The following is a 21810-nucleotide window of genomic DNA, read 5'->3' on the forward strand; positions in this document are numbered from 1 at the left end:
TGCATTTTCGAGCCATGTCACACTCAGTGTATAGCTTCTCAACCAATGATTCGCATTACAAAGCCTTTATATGGTTGAGCAGAACAAACGAAATTCAACATTTATTAAAGAGTCAGATTTCTCATTGGAGGGTAAAATAAGAAACTAAGCCGCAGTGATGAATCTGTTTCAAAGGACTCCACAGATGAGATGTTCCATTCAAAAGAGATTAAACTACATAGTCACAACTTAAAAGCTGAAAACCAGGCCTTTCAACAAGTTTTAACACCAATTCTCCACAAATCATCAAAACACCATAATCATGTAGAGCGAACCCAAGCTTCCGATTCAGGTTTCGGAGTCACCAATTCAACTTTAGATTTCAACTGCATCTGCAACAACAGGAGGGAAATAAAAAGGACTAATTACTAAAGATGCAAGCTAGAACCTCGAGCAGTCAGTTTTATATAAAATCCCAAGCTAAGGTGATAGGAATTTGATGCTATCAAAAGAAGTTTAAGCAGTCCACAAAGAGTTTAGAAATTAGTATACAACACACCAAATCTATTGCTCATCTTTGGGCTGAATGCCCAAAATCCAACCATATACATCTTAACAATCTATCAGCTTCAATTTCACAATAAACAAAGACCGTCAGAGAGTATCAAAAGGCTCTAGCAAACCCAAAGACTTGCATGAAATGCAGGGGGAAAAATAATGCTTTTACTTTCAATATGATATCTACCCTGCATCAACTCAAAAATGCCCAAACACAACCCTCACCCCCCCCCCATGTATGAAACACATTGAACAGTTTGAAGAAAGATATATCAGGAAAACAAAACATGTACTCCAGCCCAAAGGTATGAATCAGCAGACTTTACCGAAGCATAAACTACACATATGAACACCAACACAAAGGTTATAAAACTCCAGAACACATCAACTTGCTTCTCAAAGTCAATGAGGGCCTAAGTTTCATTAGTTTCCCTTGTATTGATCACATGGATTTAAGAACTGGTGAAGCCCTCAAATAGCCCAGTGTATCAACCGTTTTGGAAAGTGATATAATATGGTCGCTGCTCACTAAATTGCTACAGACTGGTGTGTTAACCTTCTAATAAATGAGGTGACCTGGGTTATTCAATCATTTTCTTACTAAATCACTATAGAAACAAGAACAGATAAGACCAGCTTGCAAGCAAAATCTGATTGATGACAGGAATGAATGGTGAAAGAATCACTAATACGAACACTATAGTAATCACTAATATTAACATGTCTGAATCAAATCATCTTTCAATTATTTTGATCAGTCTAAGCCTTACCTTGGACTGGAGACTTGTAATTGTGGACCTCAGCAAAGAATCCCCAACTATCATCCTCAAGTTTTTAACGAAATCATCGCGAGTCATCTTCTTATTCTGTAAGGAATGACAAAGCAAAAAAGGAAAAAGAGACGAAAGAAGGTAACAGCTCAGACTTGAACCAGGTTGGGAAAAAAAAATTGTGTGTGTCTAGCAGACATACCCTGAATTCATCATAATTACTTCGAACAACATTCAAATCTTTTTCAGGAACTTCATCGGCAATGGCATCAAGCAACATAGGGAAAGGCATCCAAGGGGACTTGGGAGTCCTCAGAGAATTTGAAACCTGGTTGCCAGCTTTTTCTGGAGGCCTTCCATTCAAAACCTGATTGCATTCACTTGCCTAAGATAAAAACAGTTAAAAAAAGTTGCAGCAATGCAAGCAAATAAGCAAATAGCAAAAGAAACATAAAAACAGGTATGTTATCAAAAAATGGAAATGATTTTAGCTAGCCAAATGGTTATATAAGTCCCCCACACAATAGTCAACTTCCTAGCAGCACAAAAGTTATTTACAGGAGGAAATTGCAAATTGCAACCTAGCTCAACAAAGCTCGAGCCAGTAGAGTACAAAGGTTCACTCTGAAGGCTCATTAAGGAGTCAGTTGACAGAAGCTAGACTAATACCCTATTCAAAAATGATAAAGATAAATATTGGTAGCTTCCAGAAATTTGAAAGCTTTAGTTTACTTTATAAATAACACGAATCAAATTCAGGCACCACAAAGACCCAGGATAAAGAATCAAGTGAGCAAGAGGACTATGCGCATTTTTGCAGCCTCAAGAGGAAAGCCATTAGCTTGCTATCAGTTAATTCAACTTGTCCTAAAAGCTGCATACCAAATAGAGGACATCCCCGATCAGAAGAACCTTGTGAACCAAGCCACATTTCAGATCACTCCTCAAGCATGAAGTGCTCTGTACTGAAAATCATCATATGAAGGATCCACAAGGTAGGATTTTCTTGCCATCAAGTACAACATTTTCATGGAATATCCCACGTTTAACCAATGGGAACACTCCAGTCAAAAGCATAGATATCACTTGTTTGCTATATCTGTGAAGTCAAGATATGTAACCAACTTCAAATTCAAAAAAGCTCACCTCAATGATCCATTCACAAGCTCAATGCGCTTTATAATTATCAGCTTTGGCCACACTATTTCATACTTTAACTTGCCAAATTAAGTTCACCAACTGCTTCATGCACACCAAATGATCAAGAAACTATCCAACAATCCAACATTAACTTGTAGAAAACATGGGCGGGAAAAAATAAGTCATCGGATCCTCAAAGATAAACATATGTGCCCATCAGATTGATCTTACTCTTTCTTATAAGTCATTAACCACAAGTGAATTGCAACAAAAGAAGATAAATCATCATCAAACCGCACAAAGTAAGTACTCCAAATCATCTCCACTCCCATTAAGCACTGAAAGCCCAATAATAAACCAGGAACTGCTTTTGATAATAATAATCACGTTACATGTTTCCATTACTTAGAAACAAGGGGCCCCAGGGATTAGAAGAAAGACAATTACAATCACTAGTACTCGCATCACAACCGCAATTTATCCCATCCAGCAAAACAAAACATGGATTGTCTATTTTCTCATGTCTCAAACAAGTGTTTACTCCAAATTGGGAAGTTGAGCACAATACACAGAACAAAAGCACTGCCACAACTACACATTACAGTACCCAACCTTCACAATGCCTGTTATTGGTGCCAACATCAAACTGCCAGTTAGCAAATGTTTACCACATGATACACAGGCACAAACTTACATCATATGTCAGGCCCATAAGACTTCACTTCATCCTTGCACGTGTCCTAGCATTTCAAGTGGGCAAAAAGCACACATGAAGAAACTTGGTCCTGCTGTACATTCAAGACCATTCCATATTGCCCCCAGAGAGAAACAAACTTGACATGAAATGTCTACGACAAACAATTTTCCCCTTGCTAAAACAACTTCAGCCCAACATGGACAGAAGTTCAACAATTGAGAAACTGATCAATTTTATTCACCTTACGCCCACTTTATTTAAACAAACTCTCATCTTCGCTCTAGTAGAAAATAAGTGGTGAAAGGTAATGCCCTATAACTGTTACAGTCACTTCAGTACAAAACCTAGAAGCGCCAGGCAATAAACTAGTAGTTTTCGTCCAAAAGTGGAGAGCAGGCTTCAAATACCTGAAGTACTTGAAACAGCCAAGGAAAGAAAAATGAACCCAAAAAAAAAAGATTTATATACCTGAAGTACTTACCAGATCAGTTGTAGACGAGTCCATGTTTACCTGCCCTTCAGGTACTTGATGACAAATGCTAGTCCCTTTTAAATCAATCTTTCCCTCAGTTTTAGCCAAAACTCCTGTAACACAAAAACAAAAGTAACCACTACTACTAGTTAATGCTTGGATAAGGTAACTAGCACCTTGCACACAGTTCAAGATAGGAATTTTTAGTTTGACCGTTCATGCTTCAGCTGCAAGTTTTAGAATCAGCGACTACAAAAAACTGATTTAACTTCATATTCCTTCACATTTGAGCAATATCACTAATACAAATGTATTATATACAATCCAACCATCTGAATAAATCAAGCCTAAGCCTAAGCCTAATGAAAAAACTTTCAACTAAGGATGCAACATGCATGTTTGAGACTATATTAATTACAAAACTATTAAGGGGTAAATCATCACCTTCAGCATCAGAAGAAATCTTGAAACTGATAGCATATTCTGGGTAGATATGAGAATTTGCATTCATGTTCCATACTACATAATGGCTTGGGTTTTGAAAATCATCCATTCCACTATCAAAGTCCTCGCTACTGGGATGGAACTGTTCTGATCCAGGATGAACAAGCTCTGTGTTTCCCATTATTACACGACAAAATACCATATGTCGTACACCATTTTCGTCAACATCAGAATAATTTGCACTGTGAAAAAAAAAAGAAGGCTGAAACCTCACTGAAAATGCATCAAGGATGAAAGTATGATTATGATTTACGGAAGAAACCAGAAGTTGATATAGCAAATGTGAAGCCATGCAGAAACGAGCTGCTAGGTTCTTTACCCATTACTGCAAAAGCTAGCTATGCCTAAAATACATGTTGCACAGACCGAATACAACGATGCAATTATTCCTATTTCAAAATCAAGATGAAAAGATGTCGACTGAGGACGAAGTTTTCAAAATTATAATGACAAAAAAACTTTCAGCAAATATCAGCAATCCTCATATTAACATGAAAAGAGCCAGTTGAGTAAAGCTAGGCAGCAAAGGAGTATATGAGAGGCCGTAAGCCCACCAAAGCATCAAATTCTACTGAGAAATGAACTAAACAATATTCCATGAATGAAATGAATGGCTACAAACATAGCATGAAAAAATGCTTAAATCAATACTTCACCTGAATTCAAAAAGATGCATTTGACTTATCTACAGTATGCTTGGTCCAAAAAGTGAAGCCAAGGGGAACAGCGTACAACCATAGTCCATAAAAAGCAAGAAAGTGAGCAATGTTTACCTTGGTATAATTTGAGTGGAATGAGTTGCTAAATGAAAACATTTTCCAGCAAACCTACAAGTTCTAACCAACTTTGTTGTAAAAAAAAAATGCAATGAAAACAGAAATTTCTTCTACATAAAGATTCTTGACCTAATCTCTGTCACACTTCTCTTCAAAAGGCGCACATTTAATTCCCCCCCTCCTAACACTACTACTTACCTGAACTAGATATAATAATAAATGAAATAGATGAAAATAAAATACGTCAATCAACATAATCAGCAATAATGTCATTTTTACATCAGAGATACAATACCAGAAGTTCATTAAAAATCATTCAGAAGCAGTATAGGACAATTCCAAACAAAGAAACCATTCTCCAAATCTTGTCACCTTAGCCCCACAACTTCCTTGTCAGTCCAATATTGGGGAGTTAAAAGGAAGCAATGAAAAGTAAAAAACCAACCCCCATAATCAACCATGATCACAATATTGGCAATGTTCAGTGATCACTAACACGAACAGTGAAAGAAAATTCAAACCTGAGCTCAGTGCAGTTTGCAGGGATAAGGTGAACTCCAATGCCATACACAGGCCTAAGTTTTGTTGGCAGCGAAAAGCCAAGGCCATACTTCATAATACTAGCAGCTGTTTCTTTAGAAGATGGGAGCCAAGCATATCTCACATTTGCGTCCCCGCGACAGCTTTTAGTGATGGCAACCTGTTTCTTGAAAAGCTCAAATCGAGATTCCATAAAGACGCCTGAGCCACAATGGATCTCAATTATATTTGCATTATCCTGAAAACATATGCCATTGAAGAAAAAATCTCTCACAGTATCAGAATCTACTTTCTCCATCTGTTGGTTGTCAACAAGGGTCACATCAACTTTCTCATTTGCTTCTCTGACGCTACTGTCTTCAGCTTCTCCATCATAACCTTCTCCTCCAAGTTTGTGATGAACATGAATTTCTTTAAGAAGAGCATTTGATTCTCCACTGGACTCCCTCAAATTTGAAATATCTGAACCATTTATCACAATCTCAAGTTGCAACTTGATGTCACCAGGCACCTGAGGTTCTGAGACTAGATGGTCCTGACTTCTCTTATTATAGGAGCAGGCATGGAATTCGCCACCATCAACAAAAGTCTCAGGGAAAAAGCACTTCCCAGCTTCATCAATCCATGCAATGGGCTGCAGCAGACCAGTCTTTAAATCCAGTTGGAACATATGCAAGAAGTCTAGTGCAATGCGTTTCTTATTAAACTGAAACTCAGTCATTGCCTTCTTTTGTTGAAGATCTTTCTTAACCAACATAAGAATGTCTTTGGGGAAATCAACCCATTCACCCTTTTGGTAATACATCAAGCGCTGTGGCAGCCCAGTTTTCATGAAATTCACATGGTATCCTGGCAACTTTCTGCCATCAAGTTTCCTCCGCTTGCAGAGTTGAAGGGGAGAACCCAGGTTGGATCGTGATGGAGACATGCCATTTTTTCCAACCAATGATGTTTCGACCTGGGCTGCCCGCTTCCTCTTCAGGTCAGGAACAACAAACCATCTGCTACCCAATACCTTTGCGAATTTGGTTTCCATTTCTACCCACAGGATCAATCCCTATCCGCTGATTCGAAGCCAAAAGTTGAAAGAGTACTATTACATACGACTCTGTCTTGATTATTTCTTAAAGGGAATGTTCCATTTTTAAAAGTCAACGGAAACCTGGATGACAATGGCCAACTCAATTAGAAATGTTTTGCAATTATTAATTTCTTGTAGTAAGTCTTTACATGATACAATGAATTTAGCAACAAGAACCAAACCTCATACAAAGAGAAACAATACAATGAATCACAAGAAGTTTGACAAAAAATCTCACATGCAGAAAGAGACAGACTTGATCAATTTCAGTTCAATTAAATGTATCAAGGCAACAATGCTAAAGCTCACCAATATAGCTTCATAAAGAGGAAGAAAATCTTTTTCTCAGGAATATTTTTCATCAGGGCAATTTCACGTATTTTCATACCCCAAATCAAACTGTATTGTGTTCACTTAATGCATGTAACCGAAGACAACATAATTGTTTCTGCAAAGACCAAATATAGTTAACAACCAAAAATAGTCGTATGGGGAAAAAGATATGATACATGCTTAACAAGACTCTCCGTTTGGGGCAGTAAAACAGATTAATTCCATGTAGACAAGGATGGTTACGAGGAGGCATGCAACCAAGTGACAGAAGTTTATATCAACAAGAAGTTTATATAAAGTTGGCTTAGACCAACTTTATTGACCACAAACATCATCTTATCATAGATGTCTAGGCAAGGTCAACATGCTTGATAAGTATTTCCATAAAAAATCTCCTGTCTACATACCAAACTCTTTTGAATCTTGAGAACATTTAAAAAAAAAAAAAAAAAAAGGCCAATTGACACTAACTTGCAATATAAAACAATTCAAACAAAATCAAAATAAAAGAATGAACAAATACACATAGGCTACATAATATTAGCAATCTTGAGCAACTATAAAATATGATGTGTCCATCAAATTGCAGATAGATAATTAAAAACTCAGTCTGAAATCTACGCAACAAAGTAAGAAAGCAAAAATTAAGAAGAAAAGAAAAGGTAGGGCTTGACAACTGATGCCGTCCTACCCACTCTGGCTTAGACAGAATACTGCAGTGTGACTGCAAAATCATCTATCTTGGAGATTACAAGGCATGGGGAAGACATTTCAAGGCTTGAAAGGTGGAATTTTATTTTAAACTGACACTATAAATAAAAACAAGAATGCGGTGATAAATGGGGAAAAAATTTATATGGAAAATCACAAGCCATCCAGATTACTGACAATCAAATAACTTTAGATCATCCAATTAAGATCAGAATAAAAGCAATAAACAAATCACTCAAGCATCAATCTTAACCAGTTATCAGTAGTGCATACACAAACTTTCTACTAATGAAGCATCAGCATTCACATTCCCAGGCAAGTAGTAGCAACAGACAGAAACCACCATGACTACGTAGTTGAGCACAAGGACACTAGCAGAGGGCTTGACTAGACCATTTCCCACAACTTGATGGCATCACTTGCCCTGCATCAGGACAACCGATCACAAAAAACACTTTCTTATGCAATAAAAAGGGGTTACTCTAATAGCACCCCGTGGTGCAAGCCTATCTTTGTGCATGCAAACAAGCTGAAACACAGCCTTCTTCGGAAAGTTACAGCATTTTTTCCCTAGCTTCGCTGCATGGAGACCTTATAGTCGCACCAACAGGGCAACTTATTTCAGTGTCCTATGCCCCAACCTAGATTGTAAACGGATATTATGTGCACAAAAGGCTATTAACAAAGCTAAACGTTAAAGTTCAAACTAATAAGGAACAGCCAAATGTTATCTTTAGTAGCACAACCCTTTGCCGTGTGCTCAAAGTGCAGTGATGACGCCAGCTCAACACATATTCATCTCGATCGAATTTTAATTGGTAATTTGATGATGTGCTAGCGGCTTTAGGCCTTCAACCATTCTATCTTCCGAGCATTAATTGCAATTTACATGCCATAAACAGTCCTCTCCCAAAGGGAACCAAGCGTTAATATCCTGTAGCATTTCCCTTTCTTCCCTGCTTTGAGAACAACAAGTAATAACCTTTTCCCAGTTTTAATCAACTCATATCACAATCAAATTCTCATGTAAAAGAAAAATGGAAAACAGACGCATACGCACAAGCACACGCGCACCCACACAGAATCCATCCATCAAAGATAACCTAACTCAATTCACCAAAAATTTGAGAAAAAAATACAAACTAACTTGATTAACGAAAATTTCAGCCTCTAGGGCCCCCATCATCTAGATATCAACGATCAAGCATGCAACTCAAAAGCATGCAAAATAAAACACCAGATTTTCGCATGCAACGAATTTACTACTGATCCCTAGAAACCAACGAAAAAAAAAAAAAAAACTCAACCAAATAACGGTTACTTCAGATTTTTTTTTTTCAGTAAAAAAGGCAAAAATAATGACATAAATCAGTTTTTAATTATATATAAACAAAGAGATGGAGAAAACCTTGATGAAATACAAAGACCGAGAGCGAAAAGACAAGTCGACGGATAGGACAATCTCTGCTCTATTCTTCTACGTCGTCGTCTTGGGGGACACAAAACCCTAAATCAGCAGCACGGCAGGGAAGAAGACTTGTAAGTTTTTCCTCCACTGGGACCGACCATAATTTTTTCTTTCTTTCCAATTTTGTACAGCCCAAAACTTCGAATTAACGAATCTACCCCTTTCGTGGATAAATGTTATGCCGGTGGAGCTTGGAGATGAAGATTAGTAGTGTGCCGACGTGGACAGAAAGTAACGGTACCTTACAATATGTGTTAATTCGGTTTTGGCCCTTCAAATTAACCAAAAGTTTTATTTAGCCCTAAAAGTGAAATTGTTTCAATTGGGCTCTCCAAGTAATAAAAACTTTCCAATTAGGCCCCAGCTTCGATTTCGTTTCATTTACTAGCTTTCATGTCTTTAATTATCAAGCGTGCCCTGCATGTTTAAATAACCTTATAAGGCATTAGGTGAAAGAAAAATGTTTGTTTAAAGATAATTTGGCTATTTTCGCTATTAAAAAAGAACGTGGTCGAAATGAAAAAAAATGAATTTTTAATTAAAAAAAAAAAGAAGAAAATTCAAGTCTTGTATGATGAAAGCTCCATCCATGAGGTCACTTGTAAGAGAAAAAATGCACAAATAAAAATAAATTATTGAAGTTACATATTGATGCTTTGTCCTTTTGTGCTCAATCCTTCCCCCAAATTGATTTGGATGTTGAATACTACATGAATGATGGAGCTGAAGTCAACGACCCAATTGAAATGCTTCTGCTTGGTTCGTGTCAAAAGTTTCATTATGGCTTTGATTATTTCGGATGGCCAAAATGAACTGAATTATTGCAAGTTGGAGATTTTGAAAACCGGGTTTGAATTTTATTTGTTGTTTCACTTTTGTCCTCAAGTTCATATTTTAGCCCAAAAAAACACCATGAACTTTTAGTTTTTTTTTTATATTTGAGGCAAAAAATATTTAGTTTGTATCATGATATATGAGTACTAAATTGAGCAGTGCAAGTAATTATTTTTGTTTTATTTCAAGTTTATTTTGGTTTAGTTTGATTGTGAGATATTCTGATTTTAAAAAGTCGTTGAATAGTGGTTGTTTGCAAGGAAAAGTGTAAGAAAGTGGGAGAAAGTTACTTTTTCTTTGGATGTGTAGTGTTTGTTTGACAGGAAAGTTAGTAAACTTTTCTGCACAATCCCTCTTTTTTTTTTTTTTTTTTGCATTTTGTGTCCTGTAGGATTTTGGGAAAATTTGTTAGTTACTCATAATATTTTCATTAATTGTCACTAAGTACCCATTTTCTTTCAAGATTTTTCTTATCAAACAAACATGCATTGGAAAGTAACTCTCACTTTTCTTGACTTCGCTTTCTATCACCTTACTTTCTCACGCAACTTTCTTTCCCTCTAATCAAACAAATCCAAGTTTGAACTTAGCCAAGAGATGGGCCGGTGTTGGCGTCAGCTTGAAACCACGCTTTCTCATTGGCATTTGAATTTTATGGTTTACTTCGTTAGGAATTCAGCTAGAAAAGGGGTCTGCGAACTCCGTTTCATTTTTCGGACTGTTTGCATTGTAATCAGTTTGTCAAATAGTGGGAATTTGCTCTATGGGCTATTGGTCTATTTCTTTCTCTCAAAGCTCTCCTACCTTCTATTCTTTTTTTTTTTTTTTCAACAACCGTCCTACCTTCTATCCATCTCCTTGTTTTTGATCCATTTATCTCCGATTCCTGTAATTACATATGTATGTTCATCGTACGCATTAACATATGTGTTTATAAACACACAAGCGCACGCATAACGACACATTTATATTCACACAGTTGCACACGCACAAGTATACACATACGACATACGTATGTACTTATACACACACAGGGTAATGGCACAGCTATGTGTACACACCTATTTTCTCGTATTATCTATGAAAATGAATGGTTTGTTATGAGTTTGATGACTTGAGTCCATTGCAATTCATTGAGTTAATTTGCTCTTAATTCCCAAAATAATTCTGCTTAAGCCAAGATAAGGGGGGAAACAAAACCCTTTTTTTGTGACGCATACATGCCCCACAAATATATGAATAATGGGCTATATCTATATGGAATATTTGGGGTATAAACTTAGATCAAATTCATTAACAGGAATATGCATATTCGTCCTCAGATAACCTTTGAAAGCTGTATACCACTTCATATGTTTTCAAACTTTGCTCAAAAGATGACTTTTTTTATGGGAAGGGAGAATCAAAAAAAGGTAGTGGGATGGAGACAATAAGGATCGGACCATCGTTTGAAGACGATGAACAAAGAACAAAGTTGTGAACATAGGCCAAAAGCTCTATATATGAAGTTTAGCAATTCCTAAAATTCAGCGTGTACAAAGCTCTAAGGCTTTCTCCAATGGAATATATCATTCGCTAAACAGATGATGAGTGCATAGTTAAAGTAAAACAGTAGTGTCAGAAGCAACTCATCGTCTTGCCCAGCAATGAGGCTGATCGAAATCAAAATCATCCAAACTTTTTTCTATATGTATCTAAAAATTAAAAATAAAATAGGACGGTGTGATTCTTTTCCTTGCCCTCCGACCAACCCACCATCAGGCCTCAGTCTATTTCCTAACTGTTGGAGTAATTACAATTGGCTTGTACTATTTTTGTAAGTCATTTCTAACAGATCACAAAAAACAAAATATACTCGCAGATGGTGGCGATTCTTTGGCAACTTCGACAATAGCGAAAAGAAACGAATAAAATTACAATCCTAAAAAACTGGGAGGCAGACCATACCGGAGAACCATACGCACGCAGACACATGGTCGCAACAAAAGGTACCCCATAATTTTAGATAGAAGCATAGCAGCCTTGATTCGTTTATGTAATGCATGGCGTCATATTCAGACTAAACCGAAGTAACATTTCCTTGGCAGTTGGCACACAGTTGAAAGCCAGGAAGAGTTGGGTAGTTTAATGGACTTGATACGTGAAACCTTAACACAAATTAAGAAAAACTCAATACTGCTATGGTTACTCTTCAATTGCTTTAGAGCAAAGTTGTAAGCCATTCAAGCAAAGGGCCAAATACTGAATTCACAAAAACGTCTTTCTTCAACATCGCCTTGCTTTGATAACTCACAACAAGCAGACCAAATTACACAAGCAGGCCGTTGACTTTAAAAGCTGTATGACAGACAACTAACAAAACTTAACCTACATTAACAGCGGAGAAAGAACAAGGGGCAGGTTTCCAACTATTACTAAGACACAATAGTCATCACTTCAATAATCATTTATTTAACAGCTAACAACTTGAAGATCGGTACGAGGAAGCTGAAGCACCGGATAGTTGCATAGAACTTCAATGTCGTCCGTTATTGAGCTTCCAATGGGCATGCGGAATTGGGTGGCAGCTGCAAAAGCAACCAGAGATAGTCACGACTTCCTCCAAGTTCCCATGTACTATGAACCAAACTTCGGCCACAAATTTAATACCAAAAATCTCAGGTTAAAGACAAAGCAGAACAGAACTGAGAGCACGCAAACAGGACTTCTAAAATCAACGAAATTTGCACATCAGTACGTTTAATTTCAGAAACAATCCTGTCAACCAATATTAGAATGCTGCAATTTCGGACGAATGCCCGACTAGCAAAAAAGAGAGATAGGCCCTACTAAATAATCAATTATATAGTCAAGATGTCAATATACCTTGCACTGGAGACTGGTAATTGTGGACTTCAACAACTGATCACCCACTATCAACCTCAGCTTGATTATGAAATCATCCCGGCTGATTTTCTTTTGCTATATAGTTAAACCCAAATGAAATGAATAAATCATTTGAATGATCCCAAGAAATAACAGAAGTCATGGAAAACACAGACCAATTAACATACCCTAAACATTTCATAATATGTATGCACTGAGTGCATTTCTGTAGGAGTAATTTTATCTGATATAGCTTCAAATAAGACAGCAAAACGCATCCAAGGAGATTTAGGAGCCTTGGAGCTGCTCAACCCAATAGTAGCAGCTTCAGCCTGAGAGCTTCGGCTAAGCAGACATTCTCTTCCCTAGCGAACAAGATGGACCATATTAAATTCAAAAGGCTCATAGGCACGCCAATAAAGCATCATGGTCGTGCAAAATTCTACGTGAAGCCAATATCTATATATATATTTATATATATGTATGTATGTATGTATGTATGTATGCATATATATATACATACACACACACGTGTATATCCATATATATACACATGTATACATATGTATATATATATCCATATAGATAAGTTATTTCACCTAAGGGATTACAAATTCATTGCATCCATCATTGGTCAATGGGTTGACCAGGATGCAACTATTAAAAGAAATTTAATAACTACAACAAGAAGCTTAATTCCCATCACAATATTCTTTCAAAGGTTCACAAATCCAAACAAAACCCCAGAGCAACAATGTCTCGTGAACAAGTTATGTCACAAAAAGATTAATGCAGTTAAACTAATACTCATGAGATAAAATACATATGCTATCTAGACAGTTGAAGTACAACTCTTATCAGTCCTTACAATATTGTATGAGTTACCATGCAGGCAGATCAGAATTTAATAGTGGGAACATGGTTAAAAAATGGAAGAGACCATTATGTTATTTGAACCTCATACTTTTCAAGCCCTTCATATTAATCCATCTCTTATAAGTAGCCAAAAGTCAAAAAGGCACATAATTCATTATTAGTGAGGTCAAAATCTGCACTCCAATAAAGCCTGTCAAACCTCATAGAGTCGTTGGCGCGTCCAGGTCATTTGCATAACCATTATAATCTCAAGCTTAAACTCAGCTCTTGAACTGGAAAGCATAAAGCAAGCCCTCTAGAGTAGCCTGGTGATATCGGCATGTGCCAACATAGTTCACTTGTTGCTCCTTATATTTAAGTAACAGAGCAGAGTGAACTCAAATTACCATTCCCAACATGTTTTAGCTGTTCACTAAACATTATTAGCAAACAAACAAAAAAATCAAGTTGTTTTCTTCTTCACTTTCTCCTTATGGTAAGACAGAGGAACCATTACCCGCTGAACAGCAGCTTGACCCAGCTGCAATTTCCCCTGAGGCTCCTGACTAGTAACTCCAGACAAATCAAGTCGGTTCTCTTCAGCAACCTCAGCTCCTGTATTTACCCAAGACAGAAGTTCAAAATCCAATCTTTCAGATATTTGCAGGTAATGGTCTACAATTTCTATAACAAACATACACCAACATATTTTTAACTTCTGTAAAATTATGTAGAGACGCACAACAATACAATCAAAAAACCACAGTAGTTCTCTTGAAAAAGATGTAGCTTAACAGATTAAAGCCTACTCAAAGATATTTTTTAAAAAATACTGTATTTAAGTTCATTTAATATGTGCACATACTTATCTGCAGGCTGAATTAAGCAAAACAGAGGATGGTTTGAAAACTCAGTCCAGTTAAAAAACATCCCTAAGCCAAAGAATTTCGTCACACATTGTTGGGGTGGTACCAATGAAATATCAATAAATTTTATAAGCCTTCCACCAAGTTAGGAAATTAGGGGAAAAAGAGTTCTTTCCAGCTTCCCCTGCAGTTATTACTGGGAAGGAAACACAGTAGAAGAAACAAAGGATTGCCCAACAAATCACAACACTAAGGAAAGTATAGAAGAAATGTTGCACGCAACACATAAAAGTGTTCCAACAGATAAACCATACAATGACTTAACAGAAATAATTAGATGTATTGTTATCAAATTGCTGGATCAAGTTAAATGGAAATACAAACCGAGTATGATACCACCTTCAGTATCTGTGGGCACCGTGAAACTGACAACATATTCTGGGTAGATATGAGTGTTCACATTCATATTCCAGACAATATATTGACTTGGGCTCTCCAAATTATCAACTCCAGTGTCGAACTTTTCGCTACTTGGATGACACTGTTGGGATCCAGGTTGGAGAAGTTCGATACTTCCCAATATGACACGACAAAGTACCACATATCGCTCTCTATTTTCGTCAACATCGCAATTACTCACACTGACAGAAAACATAAATCTTCTTAATAAGCACATCTCAAGCAGAAACAAGAAAAGAAACAGCGCATGTTCCTAAGACTAATTTCATTTTTTGACAAAAGAGGCATTCCAATTCTAGAAACAAAACTAGAAACACAAAAGAGGCAAAGCAAACCTGGAATATGCACAATTTACACTGCTGAGGTGTACTCCAATACCATATTTGATCCTCGGTTCAGGCAACCCATGCCCAAGCCCATATGTCATAATGCTAAACACTGCATCTTTACTACAAGGAAGCCAAGCATACTGGACATTGGCATTCCCACGAACCTTTTTGATAATTTCAAGCTGCTTCTCAAAAAGGTCCAACCGAGTCTGCAGTAAGCTACTAGAACATTTATTGATTCCAGATATGCTCACTTTGAAGAATGGCTTTGTTGCCTTCTGGAACATATTTCTAATAGTTCCTGCATCAACAATTTTGGATGAAGCTTCCATGAAATCTCCACCAATACGATTATTATCCCCAACAGTATGATTCAATTTAGCATCTGAGTAAGCATCCTGCTTGCCTTCATCATCTAACTGTCTAGGATTTTTAACAGATTCTTGCTCCATCCTCATCTTCTTGACCCCAATGTTGGATTCTTCTACCTCCTCCAAATCACCACTATTAAGTCCATTTACATCTATCTCCAAATGTAGCTTGATTTCTTGAGATCCATTTAGGTCATTACCAACAAAAGCTTCATCTCTATCTGCCTCAGTTTGGCAGTGTCCATGCCCATATAATTCAGGAAAGAAGCATCTACCTTCTTCATCAATCCAAGCTATAGGTTTCTGTGAACCAGTTGTCAGCTCAACCTGGACCATGTATAAGATATCTAGGATCACAGGTTCACCATGGAACTTCATCTCAATTGCAGGATTCTTGACTCGAAACTCTGTTCTGACCAAGTCCACCGTGTCTTGAGGAAAATCGGTCCACTCGCCATTCTCGTGAAGCAGAAAGCGCTCTGGCAGCCCACTCTTGATGAAGTTTGAGTAGTTCTTCAGCAAAGACTTTGTTGAGTGCAACTGACAATTTGTCTTGCGCCCATCCTGTCTTTTCCTCTTTCCTGTTTTGTTCAGGGATGAAATACTGTCAGATCGTGCTGACAACTTCTTCTTGGTTGCTCTAATTACCTGAGCCGAAGACTTAGGTGCCTTTGTTTTCTGTAAGTCAACACCAATCCTACGGCCATTTTCAACAACTTTAACTCTCTTTGACTCCATTATCTACAAAGACTATCTAATATTCACAAACTGTAATCGACAGGGCTAACTACTTTAATCCAGTATAGTTCCTCCGGAAAAAATAGCTGGGGAATAACTCCATGGAGATTAAACTGCATAACCTGAAAAAAAAAAAAAGAAAAGAAAAAACAATTAGTTTCAGACTGCATATTCCACTTGCCTATGAAATACTATTAATCAGGAGCTTACAAACTAGTCTATACATTTTTACAAAATAATGGCTGCATTAGACCTTTAGAAATTATTACACTTGAAAAGGGAATAAAAAAAATGCAACTATGAGAGCAATTGAATACAGGAATTAGACATAGACTTCCAAAGCTGAAATTCTCCAGATACAAAAGAACATGGCAACCATGGAAGCAAAGACCACTGTGAAAGGATGAATTACAAGCCTTGGCAATCGCAACAACGAAGATAATTTGTGAACATCATAAGCTGCAAGGTGATATCAAGAAATTGACAACACAATGCATGGAATGCCTAATGAATTTCTGGAACTGGCATCTGATATTTAACAAAGGAACAGTTATGCGACTCTTCATCAGCAGATGTGAAAAAAGATAGCGAAACACACAGTGATGTAGGCTAGAGCTAATTATGTATGTACATACCAAATTCTGCGAGGAGAGACGATCACTGTACACGCCTCTGTTCTCCATAGACATGTTGTTAGTTCGACAAGTTCTTTCCTATTCTTTTGACTAAAAACTAAACAGCTGCTCTGACAAACTTAAACCACACTAAAATGACAAAATTTTGTCAGTACTTCAAATATGAAATGACAATAATAATAATAATAAAAAAGAAAGATATAAAGAAACTAAACATAAAAAAATACATAAAAGGACATTTCACACATGAAAATAGTTGCTTCAAAAAAATTTCTGAAATAACACACTCCATGACTCAGAAAAGTACAATTAGGTGCAAGTAGAATTGTAGGTCAGGGGAAACCCCTTAATTACTGAACTTAATGGAAAAAAAATTTTGACCAAGATGCTTAATTATCTCTTGCCAAGAAACCATCAACCATGCAAGCTCCAATCCTTAAAATCTAGATTTGAGAAAGAAAACCCTGTATTTATATCTTTTGTAATAAAACACAATGCTGAAAGTGGACTACCAAACTTGAGGGGAAAAATATCTTTATGCAATCTATTATTTCCCTTATAAGGATAACAGGCTGCCTTCATTTCAAAGGGGCCAATAGCTAAACATCTTGGAGCCTACAGCTCAATTCTTCAGTCCATGCATTTAAAGCTTTACCAATAACAATATGTGTGCAAACAAAGGTAACAATAGTCAATTTGTCAATTGGTCAATTTTTCCAAAAGAATTTCACAGCATGAAACACGCAAAACATATGCATACAAATGCACACATATCAAAGCGCGATACATACACCATAGCACCCACATCAAAAGGCAATAAAGGAAATGAATTGAGTGCTCCACACGTAAGCGTAGAGTAAATGCAGGACGGGGGCAGCAAATTTCAATCTATCTGCATTTTCCCCGCAACCAAGCCAACGAAATCACGTGTTTTGAAAACACACTTTTACTTTTGCATAAAAAAAAAAATAAACACTGCAGAACAAGTCAAACCCCTAACAAGTAATTAGTACAAGGTATACAACCGAAAATGTCAAGAGGCAATCCACAAACTACAATGGAGCTTCAGACCTGTAAGCACAGAGTAAATGTACAATCCCCATCCTTTAATTAATTTTCCAATCCCCACAGTTTCACCAAATCCCATATCTGTTCATAACTATCTTGTAATTGACCCACTACTTCCACCATAATCATGTTCTGTACAAAAACGGATTACTTACATCGCGTGTTTCTTAAACACGCTTTTAGTTTTACCGAAAGAACATATATATTCAAACAAACCCCAGCACCAAGCCAAATCAGAAACAGGACTCTCCAGTAAACGCTATTACCTCCAGAGTAATTACATTATTTAATCCAATATTACTAATCCTATGAACTTTAATTGAACAAATTTAAACCTAAAACTGATAGAAATCATAACAGCTTGTCTCCTCACGGTCTTTGCCTCATATATACTTACCTACTTATTTGACCAAAAAAAGAATAGGAATCCCAAAATTTAAGTTAAAAAAAAACAACCATAGAAGACTACAAAAAATCCACAAGCCCTACAGAATCAAAAACCGAAAACTAAAAATAAACACCCATATAAATAGAAAAAACCGAAATTTTTGTTAAAATCCAATCCAATTCAAAGTTTCAGCCACCAAAAACAAATCACCACCAGAATATCCACTCAAACTTCATAACTAACACCGATCTGTAAAATTCAAACAAAATCTAATACCAAAACGTCGAGAAAACAAAAGGATTAAATTTCCGTACAAGATAAAAAAAACCTTAATTTTTCTGATTGGTCAATTTCAAAATCAATGAAAAAAGATATTCAATCATGCCAATCAAGCCCCAGACAAACATTTAAAAAGAAAAAAAGCTAAAACTAAGAAATCTTAAAAGTCAGACACAGAATTTTTCAAAAAAAAAATAGCAACAAATCAATTTTACCTTCTTGTGTAGTAAACAAAAAAGCGCTTCATCGGGGATGATGCTCTCTCTCGGCGCTGAAACGTCGTCGTCTCGGCGATTAGTGAAACAGAAGAAGATGACGACTTTTATTTACTACGGAGGAAAAAAAAAAACGAGGATGAGACGACGACGTTGGGAATCAAACGGCCAAAAGCATATAGGGTTTTGAGATTTATTCTTATCAGTTGCAGAAGTATAAAAAGTTGAATTCCCCTTTTTATTTATTCTATTTCTATGCTGATAAAGGATATTTTCGGTGCCGTTTTCTTTGATAAAATCGTTGCTTGGGAGAAAAGGAAAAAAAAAAAAAATAAGAAGAGAGTGATGAAGAAGAGAGAGAAAAGTCGGCGTCCTCACAGACCTGGTAGTTTCCAGGATTCGGGTGTGAAACTTTTAGGGATAGGAGGTGGGCAAAGGAGGTACGACAGCGACATGCAAAACTACGTTCTTCAGTGTCGTTTCATGCTTTGTCCCAGCTCAAACGACGCCGTTAATTCGTTCCTGTGTGGATCTGAAGCCAAATGTCAGCAATATTCTGTTGAAGATAAGTGATAGAGAGTTTATGTTTTCAAGAAGCCCCCTGAGCCAAAGTAGAAATTAAAACAGAAAAAGAAGAAAATAACAAAAAAATAAAAAAAAGAGCAAGTTTCTCTTTTCTATTTTGTCATTCTACATTAAAAATATTTACACAGGTGATGTACATGAAAATGAAGTTATACAGTTGCTTTTACCGATGAGTATCAATTCATCGTTCTGTGTATAAAAGAAACATTAGCAGTTAGATAATGCGTCAAGAGTTTATTATTATATTATACAATTATAAATAGGGTATTCAAAAGCGATCAATGGTAGAATTTCCCACATTTAATTAGTAGAAGATATATGAGGAAAATTATCAAGGAAAACTTTTTCTTGTGTCAAAAGAAAGTAAACATTATTATTATTGGGCTTTTTGATGGGTGAAAAACTTGTGTAACAAACATAACTCAAAGAAGTGCCAGTATTTTTTTCCTTTCACTTACATTTTTTTCTCTCCGAACCACTAAATCCATTCCTCCCCTACTCTTTTTTTTTTTTTTTCAGACTTTTGAAGTTAATTAATTAAACTTAATCCCAAAGTTAACCCCAAAAGCCAGCAACTCTTGAAGCAACCTTGGGGACTTAACTACCCAAACCCCCAATCCTAGAGCTGCAAACGAGCCCAGTCGAGTCGAATTTTGGACTAATCGAGTCGAGTCTCGACTAAATTTTACCAAACTCAAACTCGAGCTCAAACTCGACGAGCCGGCAAATTAAAGCTTGAGTTCGACTCGAATCGATTAGAGTCGAGCTTGAAAAAAAATAATAAATAATTATTTTATTTTTTAAAAAATAAATAAAATAATATTTTTTTTCTTAATAAATAATAAAATATTAAGAATATATATGTAATTTTACTATTAAAATAAGAAAATAAAAAATATATATATACTTAAAATAAAAAATATATATATATACTTAAAATAAAAAAATATTATATATATATACTCGAGCTCGCGAGCTAACGAGCTTAATATTTTGAGCTCGAATTCGAACTCGGTTTCGACTCGAGCCAGCTCGAGCTCGATATTGATCGAGATCGAGATCGACTCGAGCTTGACTCGAGCTGCTCGCGAGCGGATCGATTCGTTTGCAGCCTTATCCAACTCCAAAGAAACGATGTGAGACTACGGGAAAGTTAGTAGGGCAGCCTCTATTAGGCTTTAAAGAAGAACCCACTACCCCAGATTCCTCCCCTACTCAAGGAAGTGTTTTTATGTAACATGTTTGCAAAAGTTTGATAGCACTTTTTAATGTCACATAAAAAAGATCAAATTACAAACTCTTCAATATTATACATGATATTGAGCAATGTATATTTCCAACACAGATGCTTTGTTGGATCCATGCATGATATTGAAAATGGTGTACAAAACATATTAATAATACTCAAAATAATTTCCTAACATTTTTCAAAGTAACATTTTTCAAAGTATTATTATTATCTAGACTACACATTTTTCAAAGTTAAATTTGAGCCATCTTGACCGTTAACCTTTCCATAACAATTTCCTAAACAGCTAAAAATAAACCGTTCCTATCTCTCGTTCAGACGCAGAGTGTATTACTATCTTTTTCAAGAAGTTTGAAAATGAATCAGAACAGCTTAGGTTTCTGGAGAAAGGGATTTTGGACTTGGAAATTATATGAATTGTTAGAAAGTGAGAACTGAACCAGGGAAGAAGTCACGAGTCATGACCCCGCGTATACTATAAGAGCGAACAAACAAGCTAACAGCTGTGAAGCCCGTGATGCTTTTAACATTTTTTCTTCACAATGACGCCGTCAAGGTCATGGTACTTCGTTTCTTTAGAGCGCTTCTTATTTCCGTTAAAGTCGTCAAAATAATGCTTGAATTGACTTGTTCTTTTTTCCTTTTTTTTTCCTATTTTCCTGGGTACAGTGAAGTTGAGAAGGATCGTTGGGACTTCCCGACTCAAGATGACAACATACATATACATATAATATAAAGCAGACTAAGTAAACCGTGCTGTTTGTCTTTCAATGGTTTAGTCTACAAGCCTATTAATTTTCCCCCTCGTCGAGGTCCTTAATTCCACCTTACAATTTATATTGTGACCCTATTAAAATTTTAGGGTTGGTTTGAAATATATGTTTTTTGAATGTTTGTATAAAATTTTACTATAATTTATTATTAAATTAGCAAAAAAAGCATTGGGTGTATTTTTAGGGTTTGGAAAAATTAAAAATTTTCCTTTTTCGTCTTCTTTTTCTTTACATTCGTTTTTCTTTCCCTTTCTTTCTTCCTTCTCCTTCCT

The 21810-nt window shown here is 36.3% G+C and overlaps 2 protein-coding genes across 15 annotated transcripts; both read right to left on the reverse strand.

The window, feature by feature from the left end:
- Positions 1 to 74: 74 nt before the first annotated feature.
- LOC140013646 (inactive poly [ADP-ribose] polymerase RCD1-like) lies at positions 75 to 9191 on the reverse strand. 3 transcript variants are annotated; one of them, XR_011820475.1, is made up of 7 exons: positions 8970 to 9190; positions 5418 to 6598; positions 4061 to 4302; positions 2190 to 3729; positions 1510 to 1692; positions 1308 to 1403; positions 75 to 371 (listed from the first exon to the last, which is right to left on the reverse strand). XR_011820475.1 is itself a non-coding variant. In XM_072063206.1 (7 exons), the coding sequence occupies exons 2-7, from the start codon at positions 6470 to 6472 to the stop codon at positions 300 to 302; spliced, it is 1734 nt and encodes a 577-aa protein (XP_071919307.1). In that variant the 5' UTR covers positions 6473 to 6598; positions 8970 to 9191; the 3' UTR covers positions 75 to 299. The 3 variants fall into 3 exon arrangements, 2 of the variants coding, with proteins under 2 accessions (XP_071919307.1, XP_071919306.1); XM_072063206.1 differs by having other exon boundaries at positions 1510 to 1674; positions 3626 to 3729; positions 8970 to 9191; XM_072063205.1 differs by having other exon boundaries at positions 3626 to 3729; positions 8970 to 9189.
- Positions 9192 to 12047: 2856 nt separating this feature from the next.
- On the reverse strand, positions 12048 to 19522 carry LOC113706778 (inactive poly [ADP-ribose] polymerase RCD1). Of its 12 annotated transcripts, none has more exons than XM_027228771.2 (9): positions 19314 to 19522; positions 18932 to 19045; positions 16982 to 17099; positions 15244 to 16468; positions 14834 to 15090; positions 14101 to 14198; positions 12917 to 13093; positions 12729 to 12824; positions 12048 to 12430 (listed from the first exon to the last, which is right to left on the reverse strand). In XM_027228771.2, the coding sequence occupies exons 4-9, from the start codon at positions 16344 to 16346 to the stop codon at positions 12392 to 12394; spliced, it is 1770 nt and encodes a 589-aa protein (XP_027084572.1). In that variant the 5' UTR covers positions 16347 to 16468; positions 16982 to 17099; positions 18932 to 19045; positions 19314 to 19522; the 3' UTR covers positions 12048 to 12391. The 12 variants fall into 12 exon arrangements, 11 of the variants coding, with proteins under 11 accessions (XP_027084572.1, XP_027084570.1, XP_027084573.1 ...); XM_027228769.2 differs by having other exon boundaries at positions 16982 to 17110; XM_027228772.2 differs by lacking the exon at positions 16982 to 17099.
- Between the last annotated feature and the right edge of the window lie 2288 nt (positions 19523 to 21810).

The sequence above is a fragment of the Coffea arabica genome, chromosome 8c (genome assembly GCF_036785885.1).
Source record: "Coffea arabica cultivar ET-39 chromosome 8c, Coffea Arabica ET-39 HiFi, whole genome shotgun sequence".
In the NCBI taxonomy this organism is placed as follows: Eukaryota; Viridiplantae; Streptophyta; class Magnoliopsida; order Gentianales; family Rubiaceae; genus Coffea; species Coffea arabica.